The sequence below is a fragment of the Oryctolagus cuniculus genome, chromosome 6 (genome assembly GCF_051225735.1).
Source record: "Oryctolagus cuniculus isolate XC-2025 breed Fujian yellow rabbit chromosome 6, ASM5122573v1, whole genome shotgun sequence".
In the NCBI taxonomy this organism is placed as follows: domain Eukaryota; kingdom Metazoa; phylum Chordata; class Mammalia; order Lagomorpha; family Leporidae; genus Oryctolagus; species Oryctolagus cuniculus.
The window spans coordinates 7559486-7579373 of NC_142872.1; the positions used below are offsets into that span (position 1 = coordinate 7559486).

Genomic DNA, 19888 nt, shown 5'->3' on the forward strand with positions numbered 1-19888 from the left:
GAGAAGAATGTGTGTCCTGCAACTGTAGGATGAAAAGTTCTGTAGGTATCTATTAGATCCGTTTGGTCTATAGTGTAGATTAACTCTGTTGTTTCCTTGCTGATTTTCTGTCTGGTTGATCTGTCCATTGCTGAAAGTGGGGTATTGAAATCCCCCATCAATATTGCAGTGGAGTCTGTGTCTCCCTTTAGATTCCCTTAACATTTATTTAAATAGCCTGGTGCCCTGTAATTAAGTGCATGTATGTTTATAATAGTCACATCTTCCTGTTGAATTGGTCCCTTGATCATTACATAGCACCCTTTATCTCTTTTAACAGTTTTTGTGTTGAAGTCGATTTTGTCTGATATTAAGATGGCTGTATCGGCTGTTTTTTGGTTTTTGTTGGAATGGAATATCTTTTTCCATCCTTTCACTTCAGTCTGCACACATCTTTGTTGGTGAGATGTGTTTCTTGTAAACAGCAAATAGTTAGTTTTTTTTTTTTTTGATCCATTTAGCCAGTCTTTGTCTTTTAATTGGAGAGGTGACTGTTGATAAGTAACAACTTGGCCCTGCCATTTTTCCAAAAATATTCCTATTTTTTGCTTTGAATTTCCTTTGATCTTTCACTGAGAGATTTTCTTCCTTTATATTCTTTATTGGTGATGACCATGTTTCTGTGTTTCTGTATGTAGCACATCCTTAAGCATCTTTTGTAGGGCTGGATGGGTGGTGACAGATTCTTTCAATTCCTATTGGTTATGTAAGTTATTTATTTAGCCTTCATTCACAAATGAGAGCTTTGCCGGGTACAGTATTCTGGGTTGACAGTTTTTTTTTTCTCGTAAGATTTAGAATTAATCTCGCTATTCTCTCCTGGCTTGTAGGGTTTCTGATGAGAAGTCAGCTGGGAGTCTAATTGGAGATCCTCTGACAGTAACCTGGCATTTTTCTCATGCACATTTTAGAATCTTTTATTTATGACTTACTGTGGAGAGTTTGATTACAATGTGTCATGTCTCTTGGGAATTCTGTGTGCTTCCTGTACTTGGGTGTCCCTTTCTTTCTCCAAATTAGGGAAGTTTTCTGTTATTATTTCACTAAAAAGGCCTTCTAATCCTTTCTCTCTTTCCATGCCTTCGGGAACTCCTAGACTGTATGTTGGGTTGATAGTACCCTATAGATTCCCAACAGTGTTTTTTAGTTTTCTGATTTCTTCTTCTTGTCTTTGGTTTGACCATATACTTTCCTCTGCTTTGTCTTCTAAGTCCAAAAAAAATTCTTTCTCCTGGTTCACTGATTTGGTTGTTAAGGCTTTCCACTGTATTTTTATTTTTTCTATTGAATTCTTCATTTCATTTTGATTTCTCTTTAAGATCTCAGTTTCATGGGAGAGAAATTTTTTTCGTGTCCTGTATGGATTTCAGTAGTTTGTGCATTTGCTTCTAATTACTTCTATGTAATCTTAGCATCAGTTTTTTGAATTCCATTTCTTGCATTTCTTCCATCTTATCTTGTTCACAATCTAGTATTGAAGGATTGTGTTCCTTTGGGGGCGTCATGTTGTCTTATTCATGTTTCCTGATTGGTGTGTGTGTTGTTTGGCATTTGTGGAGATACTTGTTGGTTTCTTTTTTCTTTCTTTCTTTCGTTTTTTTTTTTTTTTTTTTTTGCTGTGTGGCAACTTTTATCTTTGTACTGTGACTCTGTAGATAAGTGGAATGTCTGCTATCTTTCAGTGAATATCTAGAGGTTTGTAGTGGGTGTGGTCAGGGAGCTCTGTTCATTTCTGCAGGGTGAAGCGTGTATCTGAGTAGACACACCCAGGTTTGGCATAGTAAATCTCTCTCTCTCTTTTTTTTTTTTTTTTTTTTTTTTTTTTTTTATCAGAAGGGAAGTTGATTTTGCTCAGCTGACCACCTCTCCTCAAAGGAGACTGGTGCCTGAGCGCTAGCCCCAGTGGCTATAATGTTCGTCTGCTCTGTCCCAGGGACCACACACAGGATCTGTGCAGTCCGCAGTGTGAGCTCAGATTCCCCTGCAGTGTCCCTCACGAGGTGACCAGGAAGCCCTCGCGTGTGGAGTCTCCCACTGAGACTGCTCACAGTCCCAGCCGCACCCTGAGCCCTCCCACACACTCTGCTTTTCACACAGTCCCCAGCTCCCAGCCCCCTGTTCTCCCCACCAGAGTCAGGAGTCTCCACTCAGCTGGTTGCCAGTTGCAGACATGGGCTGGCACAGCTGTGACATATGTCCCAAACAGCACCTGCTCTATCAGACGCCGTTGTAAAGTGATGGGGAGAGAGAAACATGTCCCTCCTTTTTTTTTTCCTCCTCTAGCTGGGTTTTTTTCTCCTCTATTCCCTGTGCAGCTCCAAGCCAGGTTCCGTCCAGGCTCTTCATGCAGTTTTTCACCAGTGGCTTGGGCTGCTGCGGTCTGCTCCCACCTCACCTGTCAGCGCTGGTGTGTAGAGCTTCAACTGCTGGAGTCCTGAGTTGTGGGGCACCCACACCTTCCATGTAGGTCCACTCTGTCCCTCTCATTTGCATAGTGTTCCCTCTGCCGTGTTTCCCTAGCTCTTCCTGGAGACTGCACTCTCTCCTAGTTTTTTAAACTGTCTTCTCCTGGACTAGAGCGTAAGCTCCCTCCCTGCTCCGCTGCCTTGCAGCTCCCTATCTGCCTCTTAGAGAGGCTTGCCAACCCCTGTTGAGAGGGGTTCAGTGGTGATTCGTGGAAGTTTGTATTATTATTTTTAAGTGAATTAATCATTAAAACAGGGTCATGTATGAACCAGTAATGATTTATGAAGAAACAAGGATTTTGTTTCATCCAGTTTTACACGTCTGAAGTAAAAGTGTTTTTAAAAAGGTGATCTGTGAGAAGTTAAATGTGTCATAGAGGCGGCTGGGCAGGGAAGAAGCCAGCGAGAAAAGGCCATACGCTGTGTTATCCCAGCAATAGGACGTTCCGGAAAAGGCAAAAGTGAAGAGAGTAATGAGATCAGCATGGCTGTGTTTGTGGAGAAAGGCCGGAAGATGAACAGTGGGGTGCAGAGAAGCCACTCCGTGGGGGTGGGGGTTGGTGGCAGCAGCGTGGTCTTCATGTGGCTGTCCCAGCTCTCAGCCCTGCACTGCACCAAGAGGGGGCCCTCAGGGAGACTGTGGCCTGTCATTAACGATGGCCCAACCGCACTGGTTCAGCATGGATGGCAGGTGCACCACACAATTGCAAGACATGAGCAGCCGGAGACAGCAGGGAGGGCTGAGAGAGGAGGGGGAAGAGGAGGAATCCGGGAGCCCTGGGTGTTCTGTGTGATTTTTCTATAAGCCTAAAGCTGCTGTAAAATACAAATCTGGTTAACATTAGATGCCTCAGTTCACACTATAGCAAATTTGAAAAGCAGAACACAGTCTAGGAAAGATGGTCGCAGCATATACCACATACAACTTTTTTTTTTTTTTTTTTTAGTTAAAGGGCTCTGGTAATTCAGAAAAAAAAAAAAAGTATCTAAAAAGGGGACAGTTCACCAGTGAAATAATTCAAATTGCCAAAAATCTCATTTTAAGTGTTCAACTTCATTAGCTGTAAAACAAAAGTTAAACTGATAAAAGTTTCAAGTGCTTAAGAAGATTAATAATTAGTACTGTGGATGGTATAGGAAAACCAACACATAACCTCTTGGTGTGAACTGGTGCAATCTTTTGTGAACAACCTGGCAAAATGTTTCATGATCTCTAAAAATGGTTAGGGACGGGGTTTAGCCTGGTGGTTAAGATGGCCATATCCCATATCAGGTTACCTGGGTTTGATACCCGGCTCTGATTCCTGACTACAGCCTCCTGCTAGTGCAGTCCCTGTAGAAGGCAGTGATGGCTCAATAATTGGGCTCCTGCAACCCATGTAGGAGACCTGGACTGGGTTTCCAGCTCCTGCCTTCATCCCGACCCAGGCCTGGCTGCAGGCCTAGCTGCAGGCCTGGCTGTTGCAGTCACTGGGGAGTGAACACCCAGAGGGCAACTCTCTCTCCCTCTCTCCCCCTCTCTCTCCCTGTCCCTCCCTCTCTCTCTCTCCCCCTCCCCAGCTTTTCCTCTCTGTCCCTGCTGCACTGGCTTCTTGCACTTAGCAACACACAGTTCAGACCGTTTCAGATTTTTTCAGAGCTTGCAGTTCATTTCTTTTTGTTGTCAAATAATAGTGTCTTACATGGCTATATCACAATCTGTTTATCCGTTCTCCTAATGAAGGGCATCTTGGTCGCTTCCAGTTTTTAGCAATTATGAATAAAGCTGCTATAAACATTTTTGTGCAGGCTTAAAAGATTCTTAATTAATTAGTTAGAGCTCATATCTACTCATTTACTCCTCACATGCTCTCAATGGCTGGGACTAGGTCATACCAAAACCAGGAGCCAGGAGCCCAAGTATTCTGGCTGTCACCATGGCTTCCTAGCATCTGCATTAGCAGGAAGGTGGAGTTAGGAGCTGGAGCCAGGAGCCAAACCCAGGTGTTCTAATGTGTGGCACAGGCATCTTGACCAGTAGGTCAAATGCCTACCATGTTGTGCAGCTTTTTCTGGGGCATAGACTTTCAGCTTACTTGGGTAAATCCCTAGGAATGCAATTGTTAGACCATACGTGAAATCTGTATTTAACATTGTAAAGAAACTGCCAGGCGGGATTCCAGAGTGACAGAGTCATCTTGCATCCCCCCCCCCCCCCCCCCGCCCGGCAGTGAATCAGTTCCTGGTGCCCACGTCCTTGTCAGCACTTGGTGCTGTCTGTAGCCATAGCAGCAGCAGCTGTGGCGTCTCAGCATCGTGCTGTGTAGTTCCCTAAGGCCTGTGGGTGCTGAGCCTCTTTGTCTTCGTTAATTCGTCCGTGTGTCTCCTCTTCTGAAGTGTCTGCTCAGATCTTTGCCCTGCTGTGAAGAGATGGGCTGTTTTCTTCCTGCTGAGTTCCGAGTGTTCGTTGTGTATTTTGGATGCGATTCCTTTCCTGAAAGTGTTTGAATCTTGTATAGCCTGTACAGTTTATTTTCTGGTGGCTGTCTTTATTATTCATTTTTGGAAAGTCTTCTTTCCCCTTAGGTCATAAATACTCCCTTTTGTTTTTCATGAGTCTATGATTTAATTTTGAGATAATTTATTTCCAGAAACCCCGAGTTTCTTAAAAGGGATGATTTCATTTTTTTTCCTCCATTTAAATCCACTTAGATTTAATTGCCTTGCCTGTTTTTGACAAGCATGCAATGGAAAACTGGGGCCTGCTGATGTTCGATGAATCTGTGTTGTTGCTGCAACCCAGTGACCAGCTAACAGAGAAAAAGGCTACGATCATGAACTTCCTCTCCCACGAGATCGGACACCAGGCACGTGGCAGCATGTTCTTTCTTCTCTCTCGGGAAGGCATTCAGCAGTGCCCTGCCCAAAACAGCAGAAAACAAGCCCGCATTTTAAAAAAGGAAAACATAACTGAGAAAGTGAGACATTGGGGGTGGTGTGTGGCCTTGAGCACAGAAATGAAGCCCCAGAGAAAGGCGGTGTGCCAGCGTGCGATGACGCCCTGGTGCACAGTCCACACACACGGTCACGGTTTTCATCTGTCACTCACCCCACGGCACGGTTTTTATTATGGCCTGAATCACACATTGCTTTGGAACACAGGCTGCTAACTATTAGTCCAGGCAGCTGCTTAAAGAATTTGGTTAAATACCAGGGCACGAATTTGTTGGTTTTGGAAGTTATTGTGATTTTCTTTCCTAATTCTGTTTATCATCCATTTGACACTTTTTTTTCTGCCTCTTCAGCTCAAATAGAAAATAATTACGGCCGAAGCATGTTGCAGAACATGTGATGGCTTGAGTGATTCTAGCACGGGCCAAATGCAGTCTTGTTTCTAAAGCATAAAAGCTCACAGCAAAATCCTGCTGTGGCCTATTTAGGGTTTGGGGAGCTAGAGCTGGTAGTGGCCAGTGGGCCTCAGGCAGGCAGCCAGCTGTAAGCTGCGGGCAAAGGGGACAGCTTGAGAAATGCACCTGTCGCTGATGTTTCCGACTTCTCCACACCTTACACAGCAGTACACCTGCCAGGCTCCCTCTTTACGTTTTATACTGATGGCGCATAAAGTTTGGTTCTGTCCTTGGTGCACCTGCTTAGCGTGGCATCGCAGTACATCTAACTTAAAGTTAAGAGGGCTCTGTTTTCCCTCCCATCTCCCAAAGTGGTTTGGAAACCTGGTCACCATGGACTGGTGGAACAACATCTGGCTCAATGAGGGCTTCGCGTCTTATTTTGAGCTTGGAGTCCGTAACAACTTCAATCCGAGACTCCCAAGAGTAAGTATATTTGATACATTTATGTAACGTTTTTCCCTGTCATAAAAGTAATGCATGTGCATTCATTGTTAAAAAAGAAAATTCAGAAAAAATAGAAGTGTTAGGTCCAGGTACCTTCTGATGTTGTTATTACTATTATTATTATTATTATTATTATTCCAGGCTTTTTGCCTGTTCTCAATGGTCTTGAAAATGGGAATTGCATGGAAATTTGTAATTTTTTTTCTTACTTCATAATGTATCACGAGCATTTCTGCAATTGACCAAATACTTTCTGGAAGCCAGTTTCGTGGCTGCCAGCATTCTCGTGCAGAGCACCCCTGGGAAGGAGATGGTGTGATCTGCTCTCAGTCCTGCTGGACTGCATTTCCCAGCGGGTGTGAGGAGTGGCTGCCCTGTAGTGACAAGCGGTGCGCTGCATTCCGTGACCAGGTCTCTAGCGGATGTGGTTGGGCTGATGTGAGGAATTAGTAATACCTGCTGAAAACCAAATTCATGGATATGCAGATGTGGTTATTTCAACTGCAGGCCATGGCTGTGATACTTATTTAGAATACTTCCTAATGGCATGATAACACCCAATTAGTTTGACTTGACTTAGATTATTAAGTATTTACTTAAAGTTGCCTTTTGACGTACAAGTCACATAGCAAAGTGGAGGTCCATTCTTGATTTGCATTCCCCCACCCCCTGCAGGTTTCTGGCCCCTGTCTTCTCTTTGGTCCTTGAAGGTGCTCTTTCCTGCTTCTCTCTCGGCTCCCCTCCCACTGGCCCCGTGGCTGTCTTCTCTCCAGTGCCTGCCTGATCTACTTTACAGGGGGAATCTGCCATTTTAAAGGAGATTCTGGGGCAGGCATTTAGCCTAGTGTTTAAGAGGCACATCCCCACATGGGTCTGGGTTCAGTCCCCTCTCTGGCTCCTGGCTCCAGCTTCCTGCCAAAGTAGTTGGATCTCCGCCATCCATGTGGGAACCTTGGGCTGAATTCCCAGCTGTGGTCTTCAGCCCTGGCCAGAGCCTGTTGCAGGCATCTGGGGAGTGAGTCAGAGGGTGGGAGCGCTCTCTCTGCCATGTCCCTCCCTGTCTGTCTTTCCAATACGTAAGTCGATAAATAAATGCATTAGAAAGGGATAAAGGAATTGTGAGATTGCAGTGTTGCCATTGTTCAGGCAGCAGAGTTTCCTTTCTTGGGGAAGATGATGAAGGCAGATAACTGATACTGCTTTCTGTGGCTCGTATGGCCGAGTGAAGCATCGAGAAACCTGCCTGGGCTTCAGTAAAAGCTCTCTGTAGATTGCTCTTCTCGATCTGTGAAATCAGTGTCTGGGAAGCACCGACGGGTAGACTCTTATTGTCCTGGTACCAGTGCCACCAGCCTAGTCTTGCAGACTTCTGGAAGACACCCCAGCCTGGTCTCTGTACCAGCCCCGCTGTCCTGCAAGGGAGTTCAGAAATCCTTACATAGATCTGGAGACAGAAGTGCTGAAAGGCTACAGGGCTCGCCCAAGGTCGGCTGCTTGCCTGCGGTGGAAGGGCGCACACCATCCAGTTGTCAGGGCCTGGTCCGGTGAGAAGGACGGTGATGATAACACAGCCATAGCCCTCGGCATGGGGTGCCTGGAACGTTCCCACCAGGTCGTGTGAGTTCCGTACACACATCTCTATCCTCAAAACAAGCAAACGAGTGTAATTGCTGTTTCCAGTTTGCAGAGAAGCGAAGGCATAGAAGCGTGAATTAAGCTGCCTAAAAACTCATGACTACCAGATGTTGAAGCCAAGATGCAGTCCCAGGCATCTCTGGCTGCAAAGTCCGTGTGCCAACTGCTGGGCTCTCTGGAGGAGGCACATGGAGTCTCTGTGCTCCCTGGGTAGAGGGCAGTGTGTGTGTGTGTGTGTGTGTGTGTGCGCGTGTGCGTGCATGCACACTGACTCTACACAACCACATGTGCTTGATATACCTGCCATGATTCACAGGTGTCACTCCTTTCCAAATCCCTGTGCCTGCAAACTTGTTTGTATCCATCTTGTAGAAGCTAGAATCACACGTGGTTTGTACCCCACAGAACTGTTTTTGAAAACATTTGGTTGTATCCCAGATTAGCCCTGTGCTTAGAGTCAACAAGGAAAAAAGTTTCATTCCCTTAAAACAATGAAATGTGCCCTGTGTTTCCTTAATAGAATATGTCGTCAACAACCATTTTAGTCATTTATTGCACTTAAATTGGGGGAGGTATCGTCAGTATCTGGCAAAGCTCGCTGAAGACATACTCCTGGCACTCTCAAAGCTGGAGAACAGGGGTAGTTTTCGGCCATTCAGTTCCTTCTGCTTTCTCAGCGGCTAGTGGGGCTGAATGAATTCTCAGTACTTGAGGCAACTGCTTTGTTCCCGTCATCCCTGGAGACCAGGAAGTGTGGCTTCCTGGTCATCAGTAAGCTGATGGAGATGGACACAGATTTCCGTGCCCTCTGTCTCTTGGTCTGGTTTCAGCTGGAAGTCCTGAAAGCGTGATAGCAGTAAATGGGCACGGTCAAGGCTTCAGAGAGTTGAGGACCAAGGGCATCCAGTGCTGACCTTGCTGCTCCCTGGCTTTTGGCCGTCTATCTCCTGCCTGCCCTCGGGCGGAGCAGTCTCTTGCCAGGGCCCTGCCTCCACTCAGGTCTCTTTAAAAAAATTTTTTTTTTAAGATTTTGTTTATTTATTTGAGAGGTAGAGTTACAGACAGTGAGAGGGAGAGACAGAGAGGAAGGTCTTCCTTCCACTGGTTCACTCCCCAAATGGCCGCTACAGCCGGAGCTGTGCTGATCCGAAGCCAGGAGCTTCTTTCCGGTCTCTGATGTGGGTGCAGGGCCCAAGCACCTGGGCCATCTTCTACTGCTTTCCCAGTCCATAGCAGAGAGCTGGACTGGAAGAGGAGCAACCGGGACTAGAACCTGGCGCCCGTATGGGATGCCGGCGCCGCAGGCGGAGGATTAACCCGCTGCACCGCAGCACCGGCCCCTCCACTCGGGTCTTGCTCTGTCTTCACTGTGCTGCGCAGGGGCAAACATAGAAGTCCTCTGAGCTCCAGGTGCTCACGCGGACATGCACCAGACCGCTGAGCATGACCCCTGTGCTATGGGAAGCTCCTGTCCTCACCTAAGCACTCCTGTGTGCTTACGGAGTGTGGTCACACTCCTCCCCCAGGCCTCAGAACAGCCCTGGAGAAGTCATAGTGATTGGGGTGACCCGGCAGTGGTTAGCCCTGGTTGAACACAGGCTGTCCAGCAGGCACTGTGCTCAGAGCTTGGTGGAGTTTGGTCCTCGTAGCTATCCAGTGAGGGCGGTGTTGTCCTCTCCATTTTTCGGGGGCACATGAGTTACTTGGCCACTGTGATGAGTCACCTGAGACAGAGACAGACAGCAAGGTCTTCCATCCACTGGTTCGTTCCCCGCATGCCCTCAGCAGCCACAGCTGAGCCAGGCTGAAGCTGGGAGCCGGGAACTCAGTCCAGGTCTCCCATGCAAACGGCAGGGACCCCAGCACCTGAGCCCTCACCTTCTGCTCCCCAGGGCACACGTTCGCATCACGCTGGACTGGAGGCAGGTAAGCTGGGACTCGTAGCAGGCACTGTGCTACCGGAGGTCGGTGTCCTGCGCAGTCTCAGCCGCTGTGCCAGATGCCCGCCCCAAACCTGTGCTTTTAGCCACTGTGGACTTCTACTTAAGTGTGCCAGTGGATGCTGGAGTCTTCTAAAGATCAGAATAGATTCTGATAGACAGGGGTCTTCTCTGGGAGACCCCAGCTTGCAGGGAGAAGCAGCAGGGACTGCACAGTTCGATTTTATAGAATCATCGCATGCGATGGCTGGACAGTTTCTCTCATTTTCCTTTTTTTTTTGTTTTTTTTTGTTTTTTGTTTTTTGTTTTTTGTTTAAAGCTGGGCTAAGGCATTTGTCCCAGCAGTTAAGAGGCCCACATCCCACACTGGAGTGCCTGCCTGGGTTCCATACTCAGCTCTGGCTTCCAGCTTCAGGTTCCTACCAATGTCTACCCCCAGGGGGCAGCACTGATGCCTCAAGTAATTGGGTTCCTGCACTCTTGGGAGACCTGGATTGAGCTGCAGGCATTCAAGGAGTGAACCAGCAGACAGGAGTGCTCTCTCTCACCCTCTGTCTCTCTCTGCTTAGCACATACTTTTTTAAAGATTTTATTTATTTTTAAAGAGTTACACAGAGAGAGAAACAGAACTGCTGGTTCACTTCCAGAAGGCTGCAACAGGCAGTGCTGGGCCAGGCTGAAGTCAGGAGCTGCTTCTGGGTCTCCCACATGGGTGGCAGGGGCCCAGACACTTGGGCCATCTGCTGCTGCTTTTCCCGGGCCATCATCTGGGAGCTGGATTGGAAGTAGGATGGGACACGAACTGGCGCCCACATGGGATGCTGGGTCACAAGCTTACCCAGCACACCACAACACTGGCCCTGAATGTGTGTTTTTTTTTTTTTTTTAAGCTGACATCACTTTTTGCGTGTTGTCTCCTCTGGCAGGATTAAAACAGACGTGACTGTGGGGGACTCACAGTGGAGCTGCCTGCAGGGTTTGAGAAGGAGGCGTTCGCCTCATGATCACGGCTGCCGCGTGGGGGTTAGGTGATGCCAGGACCCAGCGCCAGAGACGTGGCCAACGGTCGGTTCTGAGCAGGGAGAGCGCTTTGCATGCGAAGTCTGCTGAAACGTCCGAGTGGCAACAAGTCAGAGCAGCTTAAATGTCTCCCTACTAGCAGGGCAGTGGTCCTCGGCAAGAGGAGCTGTGGCCGGCTGCGCAGAAGTTTTTAGTGTTCTGCGTTTGCAAAGCTAGACCTGCAGTGCCTTAACAGGAAGAAATCAGTGATTGGAGCACCTGTGATAGTCACCACCAAGTTTCTGTTTTGATCTCGTTTGCAGTGCAGTAAGCCCTTACGGGCTTGGGAAAGATGGGGTAGCATAATGTTTAAAAAAGATTTATTTATTTATTTTGCAAAAGTCACAGAGAGAGATCGATGTTCCACCTGCTCTTTCACTCCCCAGATGGCCACAATGTCCGTGGCTGGACCAGACCAAAACCGGGAGCTCCTCTGGGTTTCCCATGTGCATGGCAGGGGCCCAAACTTTCATCTCCCACTGCTTTTCCCAGGCCGTTAGCAGGGAGCTGGATTGGAAGGGGAGCAGCCCAGACATGGACCGGTGTCCACGTGAGATCCTGGCACTGCAGGCTGCAGCTTTACCCTCCACACCCCAAGACAGCACAGTATCCAAGTGCTCTAATAAACAAGCAGGACAAAAAATGTTTACGACTAGAGGACTAAAAAAGATGGGAGGGAAGTGTGCTCACACTGGACTGATGTTGCTGACACTGGGATGTGAGAGGCTGAGGGGTTGCAAAGTTTTCTCTGTGGCGTGGATGTGACACACGGGTCAACGGTGAGCCCCTCTCAAGACTCCTGAGTATGAAACTACTGAAGCCAGTGCCTATGCATGGCGGCCCACCCATGTGGGTGCCCCCCCGGCCTTGCCATGCTGCCAGTTGATATGAGCAGTGTCGCTGTCGGGTAGCTTATCAGAAAGGTGGGCTCCAACGCAAACCAACTGAATTAGAACATGGTTTTGACAGGCTCTCCGAAGGGATGCGCAGGACGGTCTAGGGACCTGAGGCTCCATGCGGGCTACCAGGGCCCCAACTGCACAGTTTGTCCACTGTGATGTGCTCTGGTGTGGCCGGTCCAGCCCCTCTGTGGCTCTAAATAGCTTTTCCTTCTAGCTTTCCTTCAGGCAGAAGGAGCCCTGGGCCATGTCTGAGAGTTCTGCTCATTGAAGAGTCCTGTGGTCCTCAATGTGATATGATGAATCCCCTCCTCGTGATGTGTGGGCCATCGACGCCAGCATCCAGTCTTTCAACTCCCTCCCAGTTGCCACTGATGTCTGTGACCTGGTGGGTCTGCAAATCAGGCGTGCTTTTGGTTTGTAGCGTCCACGTGAGAGATCTGTCAGTGTCAAGGCATCACTAATAAAACTACAAATAAAATTCTAGGTGTGGAAAACTTCCTAGAGATGCTCTTCCCTGAGGCCCTTTCAGGAGCCGAGATGCTTTTAGGGGAAATGTAGGTTCGAGTCCCGGCTGCTCCACTTCCAGTCCAGCTCCCTGTTAATGTGACTGGGAAAGCTGCAGAAGATGGCTCAAGTCCTTGGGCACCTGTACCCACGTGGGAGACCCAGATGAGGCTCCTGGCTCCTGGCTTTGGGCTGGCTGGAAGCTGAGGAGTGAACCAGCACATGGAAGATCTTTCTCCCTCCCTCTTCCTCTCTTTCTCTCTCTCTCTCTCTCTCTCTCATCCTCCCCCCTCTCTGTAACTCTGCCTTTCAAATAAGTAAACGATTTTTGTTTAAAAAAATACAAAATGGGTAAGATAAGTGTCCTACGGATGTGTTGTTCGAGGAATCCTGACTTACTGGGCCTTTGCGATTCTCAAAGATGCTTCTCAGTTGTTCTCTTTTGCTTCTTCAGCACCAAGTTTGGAAACTTTTAGGACCACTGAATATTGTTTCTGTGACACCTCAATGTTCTCCTTTACAGAATGAGATCTTTTTATCCAATGTTCTGCATGTTATCCTTGGACAAGATCACACCTTGGTGTCCAGAGCTGTGTCCATGAGAGTGGGAAATTTCACAGAAACAAATGAAATCAGTGAACTCTTCGACCTGTTTACATACTACAAGGTACAGGCCATCATGTATTTCCCTCTTCTCTCCTCCCCCGCAGAAATCCCACAGCATAGTCTCTGAGGGTCATGATTGGCATTCAGCTTAAAACTTGATACAAAAACTGCAAGTTTGTTCAGTGGACAGATTTAGGAAAATGTGGTCACATCAGTTCTCACTTGGCAGATATTACTCAAGCCCATGTTAGATGCTTTGTACCACCGATCATTATAAATAGGCTAGAATAATCAAACTTTGCTGTTGAGTGGAAATTTGTTCTTGCCATGTAGACGTCTCAATTCAATAGGATTGTGTACCACAAACCCTTACTGTGAGAGACATTTGGTCTTTGATCTTTCGTTAGTGGGGTCTGTTTTCTTAGTCTACTTCTGGGCTAATTCAAGCACTCAGCTGCAGTGCCGAATGTTGCCTGTGTGGCGGAGTGTGTCTCCTGTGCACAGGGAGCTTCCTTCAGATAACGCCAGGCCCTTCTGTCCTAGGGAGCCTCTCTGGCCCGGATGCTCTACAGCTTCCTGAAGGACCGTGTCTTCATCAGCGCTCTCAGGGTGAGTTTGCAGAGTGGTTTGTCAGTGTGACAGTAACTGCTGCTCTGACATCTTTCTCCTGTTGACCTTCTCTCTCCTGCCTTTGCAGTCCTATCTGGAGGCATTTTCTTACTCCAATGCTGACCAGGATGATTTGTGGAGGCATTTTCAAATGGTAATTGTCCTGCTTTCTGTCCCTGGGCTGGGGGTGGCACTCAGCAGGCCGTGGGTGAGTGGCTGTTCCCTGGGATGCCCCTGCCTTGTTTGTGACACCCCCTTCCTTTAGTTGTCACTGTTTTCCCGGGGTGCAGAAGAGCGCCTGCACACGGTGGATCTGTAGACATGTGTTCAGGGAATGAAGGGATGAGCTAAGGAGCTGTGCGTGTACAGAGATAGAGTTCAGAACGTGGCCCAGAGTGTCGCCCGCTGGGGAGCGCTAAGCAGGAGAGGACCGGAACAGCGGCCTAGCTCCCAGCGGGCGACTGCTGCTAACCCCGTCTGCTGCTGTGGTGGTTTGTAAAACACAGGCTGTGGATGACCAGCATGCGGTTGTCCTGCCGGCAACAGTGAAGAGCATAATGGACAGCTGGACCCACCACAGTGGTTTTCCAGTCGTCACTTTAAATGTGTCCTCTGGAGTCCTGCGACAGGAACCGTTTTACCTGGGAAAGGTCCACAATCAGACTCTCCTCGGCCCCAGGTAGGTGGCTCTGCCCCGTGCCTAGTGCTCCTTCCCGGGGCTGGGCTCGGAGGGAGGCGGGTGAGGAGCTGGACCCTTGGTGAGCATACCCCTTCTGCACAGGGACCCCTCCAGGACTGTCCCTGCAGGCCAGGCAGAGACAGAGCCCCTGAGTCCCACGCTGGCTCCAAGGCCTTCATTAGGGGTCAAGGCAGTGCCACTGCCGCTGCCCTGTATTTAGGGCTCGGCAGCAGCCAGAGGATCTCTCTGGCCTCCACACAGGGGTGATGAATTACTTGGGACCGTGAGACAGACAGTAAGCTGGAGCTCCGTGTTCACCAGAACAAGTCCTGCTGCATAGTGCTCTCTCCCCTGGTGGCAGAACTGAGTGCCAACTGTGTCTTTGAGGACTGTGTGTGTGTGTGTGTGAGAACATGCCATGTGGATATGTCTGCGTGTGCATGAGCATGTGTGTATGCATGTATATACAAGTGTGTGTGTGTGTGTGTGTGTGTGTCTGAGTGTATGTGTTCCTGCATGTGAGCATTTGCATGTGTGTATAGCATGTGGGCATGTGTGCGATTGAGTCTGTGCATGTATGTGTGGGTGTGAGTGTAAGAAATGTATTTGAAGCCATGCCTACAGCACTAGCAGTGTGGCCTTCAGACTGAGTGAGACCTAGGTTCACATACTGACTTCACCATAATTCAAATCGTAGGTAGGTCTTATTTAAATTTGCTGAGTTTTATTTGTCTTTTTTTTTTTTAAAAAAAGAATTTTATTTGTTTATTTGAGAGGTAGAGTTACGGACAGAGAGGTAGAGACAGCTCTTCCACCCGCTGGTTCACTCCCCAAATGGCTGCAATGGCTGGAGCTGGGCCAATCAAGCCAAGAGTGAGGAGCTTGTTCTGGGTCTCTCCCACAGGGGTGTGTGGGACCAAGCACTTGGGCCGTCTTCTACTGCTTTCCCAAGATATAGCAGAGAGCTGGATGGAAGAGGAGCAGCCGGGACTCGAACCAGCACCCACATGGGATGCTGGTGCCGCAGGCAGAGACTTAGCCTACTGCGCCATAGCGCCAGCCCCTTTAGTTGTCTTTTTTAAAAATAGATGTATTAGCAGGCATCCCAGGAGATAGCTATAAAAGTGAAATGATGTGTTCTTGCCTCACTTTCTCCTTCTCTTTCTTGGTCTATTAGATACTTTTCTACTGTTTTTCATAGTTTTGACCTTAATATCCCATTGTAGTAAATAAAAGAGCCCAGATGAGTCCTTAATTTTGAAATACTATTGTCACAACCTGTGGAAAGTCCTGCTCCTCATTTAAAGCCTCAGGGGAGAGAGAGGAGACTGGGAGTTTCCCTGTCACTGTCGTGTCCTGTGACGTTGAGACGAGCTGTACGATGAGCACGGAGGCACACTTCACAGTCCCTCAGAAACCGGGCTTGCAGGAGTCTGTGGGCGGCTGGAGACGCTGTCCAGCCTGTGAGCAGCCTCCTCGCGCGACGAATGTGCCCTGCGGTCAGCCGTTTGGTCCAGGTCACGTCCACCATTCCGTGAATCTCAGCGTGCTGGCCGATTGCTGCTGGATGGGCTCCTGGTGGGGAGAAGCTGGAACTGGAAAGTGTCTGAGTGCTTGCCAGGCCGCTTCTCTTGACATCCCTGCTCTTCTCTGGGCAGCAGTGGGTTCAGGGCCGTCTGCAGCCTCGGGGTGACCCTGGGGTGACGATAATTGACACCCTCAGGCCTCGAAGGTTTCAGATACAAGGCAGTCCTAGCAGCCACAAGACGAAGATGATCCTACAGGCACAGCAAGAGAGGCCTCAGCGAATGCCCCGGTAACCCTGGGACCCCAGCCGCAGGTGACCCAGGAGCAGGGTGGCGGCCATGGGCCCCGAGTGCTGGCTCAGAGTATATTATGTGTGGAAATTAACTACATTTTTTATTTTCTCCCAATAAGTGACACCTGGATTATTCCTATTCTTTGGATAAAAAATGGAACTACACAATCTTTAGTCTGGCTAGATAAAAGCAGTGGTAAGTAACAAATTTTAAAAATATCTTCATATATATACAGATATAAAGACAGAATAAAATTCTAAAATGTCTAGCTTTTGAAAAGTTACCTCAGTTAACACTAAAATGTATCATTCTTGTTGAGCATGAAGCTTTAAAGGGAAGTTTTAAAGCAAAAAGACATATACATGAAAAATATGATTATGTGGTAAGATTGATACATTTTAGAATTCTTTGTAAATGTTAGACTTTATATGTTTAAATTTTGTGTTTAAGGCCGGCGCCATGGCTCACTAGGCTAATCCTCCGCCTGCGGCGCTGGTACCCCAGGTTCTAGTCCTGGTTGGGGCGCTGGTTCTGTCCCGGTTGCTCCTCTTCCAGTCCAGCTCTCTGCTGTGGCCCGGGAGTGCAGTGGAGGATGGCCCAAGTGCTTGGGCCCTGCACCCCATGGGAGACCAGGAGGAAGCACCTGGCTCCTGGCTTCTGATCAGCACAGTGTGCCGGTCGTAGAGGCCATTAAGGGGGTAAACCAGCGGAAAAAGGAAGACCTTTCTCTCTGTCTCTCTCACTGTCTAACTCTGCCTGTCAAAAAAAAAAAAAAAAAAGTGTTTATTTATTTGATAGAGACAGGGAGACAGGGCCTGGCTGTTGCTGGTTCGCACTCCCCAAATGCCTGCAGTGGCTCAGGCTGGGCTGGCAGTCAGGAGCCAGGCATGCAAGGCCAGTCTTTCGTGTGGGTGGCAGGGGCCCAATCCTCTCAGGGTTTGCGCTGGGCAGGAGGCTGGAGTCAGGAGTCAAAGCCAGGTACCGAATCCACGAGCTCTCCACTGCAGGACCAGCGTCTGAGCTACCAGACTAAATGCCTGCTTTAGAATTCTTGTAAATCTTGTTTTCTCTGGTTAATTGTTTAGCATTAACAGTGTATAGCATAAATAAACATTGGCTGTTTTTCAAATTATTTCTACATTTGTTTTGTAGAAGTATTCCCTGAAATGCAAGTTTCAGATTCTGACCAAGACTGGGTGATTTTAAATTTGAATATGACTGGCTATTATAGAGTTAATTACGATCAATTAGGCTGGAAGAAATTAAAACAACAGCTTGAAAAGGATCCTAAGGTAAAGTTGCCTTTGACCCTCCTCAGTAGACCCTCGTCAGTTTGTCCTAATCAGTTTGTCCTAGCATGCCCTCTGCTCTCGGGGTGCCGGGTGCCCCACTCCCTCCCAGTCCCTCCGGATGCCGGAGAGGTTCTTAGGAAGGGCAGACTCTGGCTGAGTGTGTGGCGCTTCTGAACACTGGTCCTGCCTTCCCAAAACGGTTTCGCCCTCCCAGGTGAGAATCAGATTATATTTTCCCATTAATCCTTAGTTTTGTGATCCTTGGCAAGTTACCTAAATAGTCTGGTTCCATTTATCCACTTTAAATGGGAATATTATCATATCTTACTTTTCATGAGGATTCGAGATGATGTAGGTAAAAATACACGCCATGTCTAAGCCCACAGCAGGTACACAGTGTAAGCTCTGAAGTGTTCATTTTTGCTTCTTTTTTTTTTTTTTTTTAACAGGCAGAATTAGACAGAGAGACAGAGAGAAAGGTCTTCCTTTTGCTGGTTCACCCCCTAAATGGCTGCTACGGCTGGCGCGCTGCGCTGATCCGAAGCCAAGAGCCAGGTGCTTCCTCCTGGTCTCCCATGCGGGTGCAGGGCCCAAGGACTTGGGCCATCCTCCACTGCCTTCCCGGGCCACAGCAGAGAGCTGGCCTGGAAGAGGGGCAACCAGGACTAGGTACCAGCACCGCAGGCGGAGGATTAGCCTAGTGAGCCGTGGTGCCGGCCCATTTTTGTTTCTAAAAATATTCCCACTCTTGCTCAGAGGAGAGAATTCAGTTTAAAAATATTCGATTAGTAATAGTCCAGCGTCACTTTAAATTGCAAAGCACCCATAAACCATTGTGCAGGGTGTGGACACTAAAAGGCTACCAGCTCTGCCCAGCTGGACTCTGGTGGGCTGGGCTCATGAGTCTCCGTTGATGGAGACGGGCACTGGCATGGGCTCTGCTGTGGCTTTGGCTCCACTCAGAAAACCAGAGTGGTGGACCAGCAGATCCCCAAGTGCCACTGTGTTGGAAAGTTCTGGAAGAAATGCACAGCCTGGCTGCAGAGGAGGTGGAGCAGCACCCTGGCCCGGAGCTCAGATTTCTGGTCATCCCTGGCTAGAAGTGTGGTTTCAGCCTCAGGGACCAGGTGAGGCTCCGTCGTTTAACGGGAGCAGGTGTGAGTAGACCAGTCTTACAGGGTCATCGTGAAGTCTGAGTAAGAGGACACAGGTGTTCACAGGTGGTTTACGGAGGAATTAAAAGCTAAGTGTATTTTGGCACAAAACATCTTTGAACTCCACGCAGAGTTTTCATAATGTGGGAGGCCCCTTTGCATCAGTTGAAGGCTTCCTTAAGCCTCGCACTCCTCTGAAGTTCGCTGGGATGTCGTGATAAGGTGCCACGCGCACTCTGTGTTGGGAGCCTTCTAAATCAGGCCGCCAGCTTTCATGCATTCGGCATGTGGCTAGCAATTAAAAAAAAAAGAAATCCTCCTTGCTGGGGCTTTGAGGAAAGCTTCAAGAAGGACTTGCACTGATGCCTTCGCCCCAGTCCCTTGCAGAGTGGCCAGGCACACTCAGCCGTGCAGGTGCCAGGCCATGCCGTCATAGCAGTGGTTTCCTGAGACCACTGTAGACTTCCTTTTTGAAAAGCTCGCGTAAATTATTTCTGTAGCACAATAGGTGAGCAAATGGAACACTTTTCTTAGTAGTATTTGTGTAGAAAATTTAGGCATTACACAAGGCGAGAGAGGCCTACCGGGGACGGTTAGGGCTGGCTTGCTTGATACTGGAAGGGGCCGTGGACATAGGTTCCCTCGAGGTAGCTCATGTGTGGTGCTGGGAGCAGCCAAGGGCTGACGTCGGCTGCTTTGGGCCCGCCAGTGCCAGGGGGTTGAACAGATGCCCCCAGAGTTAGGCAGGCACTCTTCTCCCCAGCCTTTCCGTGGCTCCCGAAGGCTCTGTGGGTGGCATGGTGTCGTGGTAGTGAAGTCTTCAGATGTCAGATTCTACCGAAAAGAGTCCTTCAGTGTCACCAAAATAGTGCTAAATAATACAAGCATACTTCAAAAAATTCATGGAAAAAATGGAATTTAAAACACAAGTTTCTTTTGGGGCAAGGCATTTTTGAAATCATGCAGGTTTTTTTATTTTTTTGTAATAGACATCTTTTGTGAACTTTCTGAAGCCCCCCCCCCCCCCCCATGCTTGTGTAAGGCCTCCTGCACCAAATGTTCTGAGGATCCCTTGGCTGCTCTCATCCGCTTGCCTGTGTGCTGTGTGTCCTGGGGAGGCCCTGGAAGTCTGGGTCCTGTCGTGTTTGCAGCATGGCGTGTTCCGGGAGTGCGCTGGCGAGCCTCCTGCCATGTGTGAGCCCCATGATTGATGTCCAGGGGGAGCGGGTATCAAAACCAGATGTGCAATGAATAAATCGCGGGCCCATTCCTAGCAGTTTAGCATTTCTCTGCAGATGAGCTAGTCCACGTGGAAGCGCTTTGTAGGCAGCAGTGGTGTTTGAATTGTTAC

The 19888-nt window shown here is 48.6% G+C and overlaps 1 protein-coding gene across 7 annotated transcripts in view; it reads left to right on the forward strand.

The window, feature by feature from the left end:
* The window catches only part of LVRN (laeverin), a 72232-nt gene that overhangs the window by 30403 nt on the left and 21941 nt on the right, over window positions 1-19888 (forward strand). For all 7 annotated transcript variants that reach the window (XR_016235066.1, XR_016235068.1, XR_016235067.1 and 4 more), the window contains 8 exons: window positions 5196-5350; window positions 6203-6316; window positions 12901-13044; window positions 13527-13592; window positions 13681-13746; window positions 14099-14271; window positions 16210-16286; window positions 17244-17383. Coding sequence is in view for 1 of the 7 variants with exons in the window: in XM_002710138.6 (XP_002710184.1) it covers window positions 5196-5350; window positions 6203-6316; window positions 12901-13044; window positions 13527-13592; window positions 13681-13746; window positions 14099-14271; window positions 16210-16286; window positions 17244-17383 (935 nt within the window). In the remaining 6 variants the exon portion in view is untranslated. The remainder of the gene's footprint in view (window positions 1-5195; window positions 5351-6202; window positions 6317-12900; window positions 13045-13526; window positions 13593-13680; window positions 13747-14098; window positions 14272-16209; window positions 16287-17243; window positions 17384-19888) is intronic.